General features: G+C 40.4%; 1 protein-coding gene and 2 pseudogenes across 1 annotated transcript; 1 reads left to right on the top strand and 2 right to left on the bottom strand.

Annotated features, from left to right (window-relative positions):
* Positions 1–357: 357 nt before the first annotated feature.
* LOC141843503 (vesicle-associated membrane protein 712-like) lies at positions 358–4,582 on the bottom strand (annotated as a pseudogene).
* A 321-nt stretch (positions 4,583–4,903) lies between these two features.
* Positions 4,904–6,818, top strand: LOC141843639 (pentatricopeptide repeat-containing protein At3g47530). Its single transcript, XM_074731690.1, has one exon. The coding sequence runs from the start codon at positions 4,904–4,906 to the stop codon at positions 6,776–6,778; it is 1,875 nt and encodes a 624-aa protein (XP_074587791.1). The 3' UTR covers positions 6,779–6,818.
* A 5,217-nt stretch (positions 6,819–12,035) lies between these two features.
* The window catches only part of LOC141843502 (patatin-like protein 6), a 4,971-nt pseudogene continuing 3,915 nt past the window's right edge, over positions 12,036–13,091 (bottom strand).

The raw sequence follows: 13,091 nt of genomic DNA, 5'->3' as shown, positions 1-13,091 counted from the left end.
TGCTAAGGTTGTGTTTGGTCTTGATAGAGTAAATGATGTGTCTTAGTTCATATAGTTAATCCACAAATGATTAGAACTATCATAATTTAACCATCACATCTAAAAGATTACATTGAAATTTGAGTTGCGCATCTCAATTGACTGTGCCAATCAAAGTGATTACAACCTTGAAATCTAGTGATCATACAAATGTAGAGATAAAAATTAAAAAGACTATGTGACAACCTTGAAATCCGTAAAAACAGTATCTTATCTAACAATGACAATAGAGCGGGGAAACTAATCGAAATGCTCAACCCCCAGATTTGCAGTTATACAAGTTTTACATGGCAAGTAGAAAAGAAAAAGAAGCTCCCTTTATCCGATGCAGGATGGTAGAGTTATGTCATGCATACAAACGTAGCTACTATGTAAGTTATAACAAGGAGAACTAGGACCAGCATAGCTCTACAAGGAAAAAAAAAGTTGTATCATAGAATGGTCTTATGACGAAGAAAGCAAGTTAAAGCCTCAGTAGAAGTTCATACTATCAACTACTTTAATTTCTTAAGATCTATATGATTAAGGATCAAACTATGGAAAATAATTATTGCATTAGCAGTTTATTTAAATGGCTTAATACAAGATTGTTAGCGATCAGGCAAATGAAGAATTTAAATTTTACTTTAAGCAGAATTAGATGGTCATTCTTCTAGAATTTCAATTAGAAAGTCAAATTTATATAAAGTATGTTATCTTGCAAAAGATTAACAGAAGGTTTTGATCTTAATTAGCTGTGCGCAGGGAAGTTAGGAAATAGATAGATTTTGGAAACAATTTGTTTTTATGATTTTGGTTCCAAAGCCAAACAAATTATATGATTAAACTCTCCAAGACCTGACAAGTTACATCCAACCTCAGATTGTTGAGAGTTTATTAAGGCTTGTTGTTGTTATTGTTGTGGATCCTCTATAGAGAATCATGAAAACTATCAAATTCTATTGAAATAAAGAAAAATCAAGAGTAAATGCATTCTAATAAGAATTAGAGAGGTTCCTACTGTTGATCCTAAAAAAGGACAACCCTTGAGGGAAGATCCTAGGCATAGAAAACTACTTGCCTGAGTTTAACATTGAATTCTGCACCAAAGAGCATTTCTATAACGACGAGATTGTTTCTTGAAGCGAATAGAATTTCCTTGCATGTTTGCAGTTTTGTCAATCCTAGTCACTCTCCTCGTTCTAATACTTTGTCAATGTTCTCTATCATAACGTCACGCACCTACATTACATGTATTAATTAATATGTTTCTGATCAGAAGCATAGAGTTAGAAACTAGAATTACTAGTGAACATCTTAAAAATAAACTATCAATTTCAAGAGAAGCAGTTTATTTCACAAGCATGAAAAAACATTGTTATAAAATGTAAACTCTACGTTTAGTGAAGGGAATAAAGTTGCTGAGTTGCTTGAGATGATTTTACCAACAACTCTAGTTAAGTTTAACCTATAATGCTAGAGTCATAAGTTGTAATTAGATGGGTATGTGTTTAGTTAATTCCAACTTTGGAAGAATAGGTTATAGAGAATAACTCATGCCCAGCTTCATACTGATTCAAACAAATTTAACATGCTGTTTAGTAGCAAGGTGAGTTTCTTTAGTGTTGAGTAAATTACATCTTCTCTAAGCACAGATTAAGCTTAAAATGATCTCTAAAATTTCTAAAGTCTCGAACTTCCAAGTTCATCCACTAAGTTAAAGTCAATTCAAATACATATGCATACTACAATAGAAAACATATAATAAAAATTCATCACTTATACGTTAAAAAAGTGCAAAGTTTGTGTGTATTATAAAGGTAAAAATATCATATCATAACAATTTATAATGCAATTCAAACTGAATTTAGTTTCCAATTCTATCTTTATTTAAGCTCCATTGAAATTAAAATCAAGCCTTCTACATTTAGTTTAAGTCCTAAATAATTGATAATGAATCTGAATAAGAGATCCATGCGATCCTTAACTATTGATCAACTTGAATATTATTGATAAACAAATCTAAATTTTTAGCACACCTATAGTATCACTGGGCAATGCTTAGATGTTTCCCCAGTTAATTATGCTCATGAGTTTCATTAAATTCAACTATTAGAGTTGAGCAATCCCTGGATGCTTCCCTAGCTTCCAAGATGGAGAGTAAAACGATGATAAATATTTTCAAAGCAAAAAAGTTAAAATTTGCATTCGTATATGAGCTTTACAAATTACAAATCCCTAGAATACACGGCCATCATTTTTATTTTTTAAAATATATTTATATAAAAAAATAACTTTGAAAAGATTTTAATTCACCCGTGTGTTTGCAATTTGAGCCATTTTCTGATTCATAGTGATTGATTGAGGATATTCTACTTCCAATTCAATCCCAATTCAACCCCCCCCCCCCCCCCCCCCCCCCCCCCCTCTTCCCTTTTAGTTCCTTCCCTAATTCGATTAAAATTACACTATTAGAGACGGGAGAGAGGGGAAGAAGAGGACTCACTTCTGGCGGTCTCATCGATGACGCAGAGAACGGTTATACGGTCGGTGAGCTTCATGTGGAAGATGTGGCGATCCTAGGAGTAGGAAACATGGGTGTCATTGGTTTCAACAATCTTCTCCAGGATCTTCCGTGCCACCGCACTTGCGGTGTTCCCTCTTGCTGAACTCTACTAGAACCTGTTGGGATGTATACCAGAATCCTAGCTGTGTAAATAAACATTCTGAAATAAGAATCACATTTGGTCAATATTTTACAAGTGTCCATTTAATCTATATTGTAGATAAGCATGGTGTGCGGAGTCACAAACAGAAGACCATGTTATCAGTCCCTTGTAGATTATAAACAGTATTCACAACCAAAATGGATTGGACAAACCATTGGAGTGGTTGTAGTATAATTTGGTCTTAGTCTGTCTTGACTATAGAATTACACTAGTACACTAAGTGTGTATTGAACAGGATCATCTGAAGATTGTTCGATTTATACTGACTATATAATCGAACTAAATCTCTGTTACTATAGATGTACATGCTCTTAATCCTGATATAATAACAAACACATGTGCTTAGTATGTACTTCTTTAATTCATCAAAGGGTGAGATTTAGATCGATAGATCAATAGGCCCGATGAGTTGAGAAGTAGTATTATATACATGGTGTATTGTTGATTATAAAAGAAATCTGTGTCCTATAATCTAGGTTGATAATGTCCCCTTGAGGAGCTCATAAGGATTATCATGTAAACCCTGCAGGTGGACCTTGTCCGCATGATAATAAGGTTGAGTGGTACTACTCTTGGATTAGAAGTTGATTAAATTCGAATTGTCAGTAACTCATTTAATTGACGGACATACGATATCTTAAACACAGGGAGACTAATGTACTGATAGTAAGAAGGAGCCCATATTATAATATGGGATTGGTGCGGTAGTGCAATAATAACTCTCTAGTGGAATGAGTTATTATTGATGGACTTAAGCTGTGTGTTCGGTAAAAGAACATGGAAAGCTTAAACCCATCAGGAGACCAAAATCAATTTCTCCTCTAGGTCCCTGCTGTAGCCTCTGGATAAAATCTCGTATCCACTTAAGAAAATTATATGAAATTTCGGATAGGAAATTTTAAGAATTTCTGAAATTATTTTTCTAGAGAAAAATTTTATTAAGAAATTTCGATTAAAATTTTCGTTACGAAATTATTAATTTTCTTCCGCAGAGAAAATTAATTATGATTTTTCTAATCAAATCTCATCAAGAATCAAATCTGGATGAGATTTGATTTGATTAGAATCAAATCTGAATGAGATTTGATTAGAAATCAAATCTGGATAATTAGATTAGATTTGATTTGATTAGAATCAAATCTGGATGAGATTTGATTTGATTAGAATCATAATTTTATCTCTTCCACAGACAAAATTGGTTATAATTTTTCTAATCAAATCTGGAAAAGAAGATTTGATTTGATTATAATTATACCAAGTTTATGATTTAAATCATACCATATTTATGATTACAAATCATACCAAATTTGTGAGATGGCTAGGCCATAAAAGAGGAGGCTTGCAACGGGTTTTAGAGACACACGAAATAAACCTTTGGTGGCCGAGACTCTCGGTAACCAACCTCTTTTTCTTCCTCTTCTCTTCTCACAAAGAGAAGGAAGGAAAGTTTGTTAGCCATCGGAGAGGAGAATTCTGGTGGAGAAATTTTCAAATGATTGTTGCTCACACAACGTTCGAAAAGAGAAGAGGAATACAGCAGAAGATCAAGAGGTCTTCGGGTACAAACTTCATCCTTCACAACAGTCCGAAGAAAGGTATAATTTAATGTTTCCGCATAAGTTAAATTATCCTTTTTATCTTGGATCCTATAAACCAAACACAAGAGCCCAATGATCTAAATGCGTCGATCAAACTTCGTTTGATCGACTATGAGGGCAACTTGAGATCGTTTCCGGAAAAAATTTTGTTCTGCAAGAATCTACCGGAACAGTTTTTTAAAACTTTCCCATCAGAACCACCGATCCCCTCGCCACCAAAGCATAGATGATCCCCATCTACATCACCCCGTTCTCTTCCCTCCCTCTTTAACCCTATTTTTGCATCAAGTTCGAATAGGCACATCGACAATAATGAAACAGTTGAAGGAGATCTCAATTTTTATTTTTATTTTCCAAAACAGCATTGCGCGGGGAATTTTTTTTAAAAAAAAGTTATATAAGAAAATTAGGATTAAAATAAATATGGAATTTTTAAAAAGTCGATCTAAAAAAATAAATTCACATTTAAAATGAAAATTATACCTTTCCATGTACACTGACGAAGGAATTGGAGGGGGAAAACAAACAAACGGACCAATTCTAGTCATTTCTTCTCCCATGGCTTTTTCGCGTTTCCTACAGCACAGGCCCCTTTTCCACCACCGTCCTCTTCCTCCGATCCTCTGTCTCCTCAATCGCCCGTGCTCCAACCTATCCCCGCTGGGTCGCCAACCCGACCGCAGATCCCCACCCCCTGCCTCCGGTGACTGCATCCCCCTCATCAACTCCTGCTCCACCAAGTCCCGTCTCCTGCAAATCCACGCGCACCTTCTCCGCTCCGGCATCATCAGTGACCCCACCGTCTCCACTGCCTTCCTCACCCGCGCTGCCCTCGCCCCCGTGTCCGACCTCGACTACTCCCGCCTCGTCTTCCGTCAAATCCCGCGGCCCAACGTCTACCAGTGCAACGCCCTCTTGAGGGGCTACGCCGAGAGCCGCTCCCCCGCGGAGGCTCTTACCTTCTACAACCGCATGCGCGAGCTCGGCGTCCGTGGCAACTCTTTCTCCTCTTCCTTCCTTCTCAAGTCCTGCGCGAGCGTCCGCTCCTTGCCCGGCGGCAGGCAGGTGCATAGCAGAGTCATTCGCGACGGCCACCAAGCCGATTCTGTCCTGCTCACTTCCTTGATGGCGCTGTATGCTTCGTGCAAGGAATGCGAGGATGCCCGCCGGATGTTCGACGAAATGGCGTTCAGAGATACGGTGACATGGAATGTTTTGATCTCTTGTTACGTTGATAACCGCAGAAGTAAGGATGCATTGCACCTGTTCGACGTAATGCTGAGTTCAGAAAATGGAATGGAGCCGGATGATGTCACTTGCCTGATTTTGCTTCAAGTGTGTGGGCAATTGGGGGCCCTTGATTTTGGGAAGCGCATTCACGAGTATGCTTCTCGACGTGGTTACGATCTCACTCCGAATGTGCAGAATTCTCTCGTTGCAATGTATTCGAAATGTGGATGCGTGGACAAAGCTTCTGATGTGTTTCATGCAATTTCACGTAAAACTGTTGTCAGCTGGAGTGCAATGATCTCAGGATTGGCAATGAATGGGTATGGGAGGGATGCTATTGATGCATTTGGAGCAATGCAAAAGGCTGGTGTTACTCCTGATGAGCATACTTTTACTGGAGTTCTTTCAGCTTGTAGCCACAGTGGATTTGTTGATGAGGGGTCGAGGTTCTTTGACATGATGAGAGACAAGTATGGAATAGCTCCAAATGTATGTCACTATGGGTGCATGGTTGATCTTTTGGGCCGTGCTGGTTTGCTCGATCAAGCTTATGAACTCATAGCAAAGGAGAAATGTGTTAGGTTGGATGCTAGAACCTGGAGGACTCTTCTTGGAGCTTGCAGGATTCATGGCAACACCGAACTTGGGGAACGTGTAATGGAGCATCTGGTTGAGTTAAAAGCACAAGAAGCTGGAGATTATGTCCTGCTACTGAATACCTATGCATCTGCTGGTAATTGGGATAGGGTAGCAGAAGTGAGGAAGTTGATGAAGGATAAGGAGATTCAAACAAGTCCTGGTTGCAGCACTATAGAATTGAATGGAGAGGTTCATGAGTTTGTAGTAGATGATGATTCACATCCCCGAAAGGGAGAGGTTTATCGGATGCTCGATGAGATAACTAGTCAGTTGAAGAAAGCTGGTTATATTGCAAATGTTTCATCTGAGTTGCATGATATGGATATGGAAGATAAAAGAAGTGCACTCTCTTGTCACAGTGAAAAGTTAGCCATAGCTTTTGGTATCCTCGCAACACCTCCGGGTAGGACATTAAGGATTGCAAAGAATCTCCGAACTTGTGTTGATTGCCACAACTTTGCGAAATTTGTATCCTTTACATATCACAGGCTAGTGATTATTAGGGACCGGAGTCGATTCCACCATTTCAAAGATGGTCACTGCTCATGTAATGATTATTGGTAGGGACTGAGAGGTTTTGCTGCCTAGATTGCAATTTTACAGAGAAAGCAAAGTTATATCAGTATTCTTAATGTAGTCAAAAATTTAATCCTATTAAAAGTTCTCTAAGTCTATAATTTTTATAATTTGTTATTTTTTCGTCAAATTTTATTAACATAATTGGTGATTTATTAGAGAAGTTTATTATTTTATAAAAATTAGCTTGTGTTATGAAACTATAAAGGGAGTTAGGATATCATGTAATTTACATGGATAAGTTTTTGAAGTAATATACATTTGAACTTTTAGAATCAGTAATTTTTATATCTATTCGTCTATTGTGATGTGTCAAATGGTATTAAAGTCGAATTTGATAAATTAAGCATTTGTGAGAGTAAGTTTGATATTCTATTCGTTAAGAATTTACTTATATTTATTAAATATATAAGTTAATAAATTAAGTTTGAATAATTATTTCAACAATTTAATTCATTTTATCCTACCCCTTGAGTATCAAGCAAGATCCTTCAAAGCTTCCAATATTCTTAAGTCATCGTGCACAAAATGATTCAACCACATCAAATTAAATAACTCTGTAAGTTTAATATGTCAAATCTTTATTAATATGAAAGGAGACTCCGCTAGTGGACTACACACGTGCATCTAAGACCTATTAAATGGGCTCCATGCAATTAGCCAACTCGTTGAAAATCGGGATATAATCAGGTACGCACTGAAAGCATTTCCTAGGAACATTTTGTGGGCATCTATGGTTGATGCTTACAAAGTCTCCAATGACCTTTCAAAAATTAAGTTTAACGAACTATTTTCAGAATTCGAATTACATGAACAGACTAACGTCATTCCGACCGAGAAAGGTATAACTCTTGTTATAGGATCAACCAAGGAGAAAAAGTCAAGAAAATCAATTGAAGATGAATTCAATGAATCGTCAAGATCTGAAAGCAACGATGAAGTCACCACCGAACTAGTAAAACTAGTTCGGAAGATGCTAAGGAAGTAGCGCGGACTTAAAAGGTCGGAGTTGAAGAAGGTAGTGCAGAAAGCTAACTCCAAAAAAGCATCCACAAACAAAACAGAACTCACTTGCTATGAATGCAAGGAGAAAGAATACTTCAAGTCTAAATGTCCTAAGTAGAAGAAAGAGAACGAGTCCAAGAAGAAGGCACTCAAAACAATATGGGATAAGTCATCTTCAGAGGACTTGGAAGAGAAAGCTAACATAAGCTTCCTACCACTCCCAACTCGAGACAAACCAACTGGAACAAAAAGCAAATTAGACAGCGACTCAAGTACAAGCCACGGATCTGCATCTATTTCAGAAGGTGACTTGAATACCGCAAGTCAAAGGAAACTCACACTTAAGATGCATCGAGATCTTTATTGACATATTTATAGAATCATATGAAGTCTCATGACAGGCCACTCTAACGAACTAGTTACCTTTAACTAGCATCCACATTTAACTCTCAACATCCAATGTCTCCAGCCAACAAGAACAACTACTTAGTAAACCAAGGAGTTTAAAATGTGCTAGTCTCAACAAAATCGATGATGTCCGTGTTCATCAATTCATCGACTAGGGATAATTTTAATACATTCATAATTACACATGTAGAGATGCTCACTAGTTGTGATCCAATCACAAATTCTCTCATGCTATGAATCATATTGCGGGCATTTAGTAAATAAGTTTAAGATCCAATCAAACACATGGTGAATGTGCACTCAAATAGTAAATTTCTATTTATTCAATAAATAGTACAACCATAAGACGATTATCTTAAGATATCTTTCAAATATAATAGACTATCAGAATGTTCCTTAAGCGACATCATGGTCTTACTGTGTTGCTTAACGAAGGCGGTAGAGGGGACTCGCTAGACCCTCCTGCTCCTCAGCTAGAAATAGGTGACACCTTAGTGGAAGCGTCAGGTACCTTCTCTAGAAAAGTATTTATTGGGGAGAGTCTTTGCAGAATCCACTGTACCACTTGATCCACTAATGCTTGAAATTCCTCTCTAACCATGGTGATGGTCTTACCATGGGCTTCATCTCCTGCAGCTCTAGGACCTTCAACAATTCTCTTTGGTTCTACCATCTCAACATCTTAGTTTAGGCATATTCACATAGACGATGCTAATTTGTTCCTGTCTAAGACCGTTGGCAAATGAATCAACAAGAAGCAACTGTCGAGGATACAAGGTCGGTGATGACGAAGGCAAAGAGAGCTCCTAGGATGCCTATAAGGCTTAGATGAGGGTTAGAATGGATGTCAAGGGGGCTCGGCGTGGCAACTCTGACCTCAAATTAAAACAGGGGCTGAGAGAAGATGAAGCAATAGAGCTTATGGAAGAAGAAGAAGAAGAATGTGTTCCTCGTGCATACCTTCTCACACGTGTTTTTTTTCTAGAGTTTATATAGTTACCAAAAGAGCATCTTCACATTAGTAATAATGAGAGATCAGATTCGACAGTCATTGTCTGCTTCTCCACTCGCTGAATGTCACATATGTGTAGGAGGGCATCTAAGGGACTAAATCTGGCAATCACATGATTGTTCCTCCACCCAATCGTGGTGTTGCATTAGGAATATTCGTAGTAGTTGTCAGTAAGTTATTCCTAGGATGTAGGCTGAAGGAGTCAAGAAGTCTGAATTCTTTAGGGGTCGCAATGGGCAAGCTAATATGGTCAATGAGTGTAAGTCCTCTAGAGTTGGGTGACCGAGCTGATGGAGTCGAGGAGTCAGAATCCTTTGGAGTCGGGTGACCAAACCAATGGAGACGAAGAATTGGAGTCCTCTGTAGTTGGGTGACCGAATCGATGGAGTCAAAGAGTCGGAATCCTCTGGAGTCAGGTGACCAAACTGAAGGAGTTGAGAGTTGAGGAGTCGAGGAGTTGAAGTCCTTTGGAGTCGAGTGATCGAGCCGATGAAGTCGAAGAGTCGGAGTCCTCTAAAGTCGAGCGACTGAGCCGATGAAGTCAAGGAGTCGGAGTCCTTTGGAGGGTCCCCAAGGGCGATCAAATGACATGATATTGTCCACTTTGGGCCTAAGCCCTCATGGTTTTGTTCTTGGGCTCTCCCCAAAAGGCCTCATGCCAATGGAGATACTTTCCATCCTTTTAAACCCATGATCTTTCCCATGTGTTTTAGATGTGGGACAGTTTGCACCCTTGCAACCCAACAATCCCCCCCTCAAACAAAGGACCATAGGCCCCCCTCAAACGGAAAGCCTCCGTTTGAGTCAGAATCCTCCCACCAGGACTTCCTGCTCAGCCGCCATTGACTCGTCTAACTTCCTGCCCAGCCACAACCAGGACTTCCTGCCCCTCGGTCCACCCTGACCTACTAGGACTTCTTGCCCAGCCACAACCAGGACTTCATGCCCCTCGGTCTACCCGACCAGGGCCTGTCTGGTCCTCTTGATTCAAACATGGGAGCCCCTACTTCCTTTGTTTTTAGTTTGGTTACTTTTGACATGACTTTTAGTCTAAGAGCGGTCTCGCTCTGATACCAATTGTAGGGTCAAAAGGATGTCCACATCTCCACCATATCATCTGCCCTTGATTTTGCTCTTGGGCTCTACCCAAAAGGTCTCATGCCAATGGAGATACTTTCCATCCTTTTAAACCCATGATCTTTCCCATGTGTTTTAGATGTGGGACTATGTTTGCACCCTTGCAACCCAACACTTTGGAGTTGGGCGATCAAGTCGATGGAGTCGAGGAGTCAGAGTCCTTTGGAATCAGGTGATCAAGCCAATGGAGTCGAGGAGTCAGAATCAAGAGTTAGGCCACTGAGTCAATGGAGTCGAGATGGATCTTTGACCTTCACCAGGGCCTGACTTTTGTTGAGTTTGACTTTTGACACGACTTTACTACATATGAGTCCCTCCTTCCACCATATCATCTGTTGATGTGCACACTCACTGATAGATCTTTATCCATCAGTCGCATAGTTCAGCTCCTAAGATGTGGTTCTAGAGATTTGCTTTGCGCTCCCGACAATTTGAAGAATGACCTAGCGGAGGCACTAGTGGCTATGGCAAAAGGAGGAAGTCGTTGATAAATGGCATGCTTCTATCTCAAACTTTGCCCACCCCACTGCCTTGCCATGGAGGAAGGTGACCAGATATGAGACATGGCTCGAATCATGGCAACAATATCGGTCCAGAATAGATGATATTTTTTAAGAATCTTGACGTGATGAAAAAATCATAGATCTGCATAATATTTCAGTTGATTGATTTGAAACAATATCAAAGTGATCGTTGATCTCGGCTTCTATGTGCTTCATCCATCTCTATACTTCAGTTCAGATTTCTCACATATGATGCCAAAATATTCCGATTTAAAAATGAAAGTTGGGTCAATTCCCATGTAACTCAATGTAGTTAACTTTCGTCAAGTCTAATCAGACTTCTTCAAATCAGCTTCGGGCGAGCCTTCTCTTCGTGATGTGCTCAATTCTTGCAAAAAATAACACGTATCATATGGCTCATCGGGAGTTACCCCAATAAGGTCTCGCTACTGATGCCTAAGTCAATAAGGAGCCTCAAAAAGAGTATCCAGTAGAGAAAATAATAAGAAATGAAGTAAAAAATAGATGATAGCATAGAATAGAAAATGGATGATCATGAAGTAGATGTAAATATTATCCGAGAGAGTTCTCCCCTATTACCTTATGGAGGGAGAGAATACCTCATTAATACCTTATTAATATCTCATTAATAACTCATTAAAGGGTGGCGCTGTAACTTCCATGTCCATTATGTTGGTAACCGTTGCATCCCTTTACATATCAAAAAGTCAGAAGGTCGACGGGTCAGGAGGTTGGCAGTCGACAACTCGAGAAATCGACAAACCGAGACGTTCAAAGGTCAGTAGCTCGGCGACTTGAGAAATCGATCGTTCAATGAGTTAGGAGGTCGGGAAGTTAACAGTTCGATGAGTCAAGAGGTCAACAACTCAGGAAATCGAGAACTGGTCGGTCGGATTGGGTCGGCTAGTCAGAGAGCCACATGAAGACTATGTTGATCGAGTCCCAGTGCGCACCACATGACCCTGCATGACATTGTCATATGACTTCTCTACATTGACCCACTTAAGAACTTGCTACGTGAACCCTTTCTCTTTATATATTATATTTCTGATTTTAGAGAAATCGAGTTTATAATGTATATAATTAAAAGTACATTCTCTTCACATCATTGCCACGTGTCTTCACAATATCTACACGGACACCAATATCCACTCAATATTCTTACTTCAGTTAAGTTGTATACTTTAGTGCGATCGGGACGTGCTCGACGACGTCGTTACCGACGTGATCGTCGTGGTCGACGACGTTCTCGGCGTCACCATTTGCTTCACCATCACTGTGGGAATCGAACTCTTCCACCTCTGTTCTTCCTCCTTCACCAGCTCGCCGGCGAACCACTCGAGCTTCTCAGCCTTGGTGTGCTCCGAGATCTTCCTCCCTCCAAGTAGCGACGACTCCACGTTCCTCTGCGACAAAATCTCATCGATCGCTTCCATCACCGTCCTCGGCGTGCCGTTACCGGACATGAATCCATTCGCCTGGAGAAATACGTTTGTCCAAGAACAATTTAGTTACCCGTTTGCTACATGATCTGGTCACTCAATTTTGATGCTCCAAATTCACTTACCTGGATGCGAATGTAGTTGCTCGTTCTCAGGCCTCCAAATGCAGTTGACACTGCTTGATCTACCTGATGAAGTGAGAAGAATGAACGAATTTAGTATGACGAGATCGGAAAATATAATTCCGACCGTTCAAGTGGATAAATTTAAAAGGTTATCAGCAGTTCTGTACCATATCAGCGGCACCGTCGACGGCGATCCTCCGGATCTGTGACTTTCCCTTTCACGGAAGCGGCACCGGAAGCCCCCAGCGACACGACCATGATGTCCTCGACTCCGACCGCGAAAGGAAACTCCTGCTTGTTGTGTAGCACGTGGGTGATGGCTGCCGCTGTGGGGTTGGCCAGAGCCACCCCTCCGCCCACCGCCGACACCCGCGTGCGCCCATCCACCGACCGGAGCTCGACAGCGTCCGCGCAGGTAGCCGCGCACACATCTCGGATGAGGAAGTCGTAGACGTCCGACTCCACGGCGTCCGCTCGCGAGAAGACGAAAGGCGCCCCTGTGGCAAGGTCATAGCAGGGGATCAGTACCGGCTTGAGCGTGTCCCTCAGGGACGAATCCCCAAAGATCTGCCGGAGTAAATCCCCCGATAGACCGAATAATCCCCGGAAGAAGCCCCTCCTCGTGGAACCGAAGACCACTCCGCTTCG

The sequence above is a fragment of the Curcuma longa genome, chromosome 12, assembly GCF_044706935.1.
Source record: "Curcuma longa cultivar G26 ecotype Majalengka, Jawa Barat chromosome 12, ITB_CL_G26_1.1, whole genome shotgun sequence".
Taxonomy (NCBI): domain Eukaryota; kingdom Viridiplantae; phylum Streptophyta; class Magnoliopsida; order Zingiberales; family Zingiberaceae; genus Curcuma; species Curcuma longa.
This window is presented reverse-complemented; position numbering and strand designations above follow the sequence as displayed.

Coding starts and splice junctions, on each gene's coding strand:
- LOC141843639 (XM_074731690.1), top strand. CDS start 4,904: ATGGCTTTTTCGCGTTTCCTACAGCACAGGCCCCTTTTCCACCACCGT.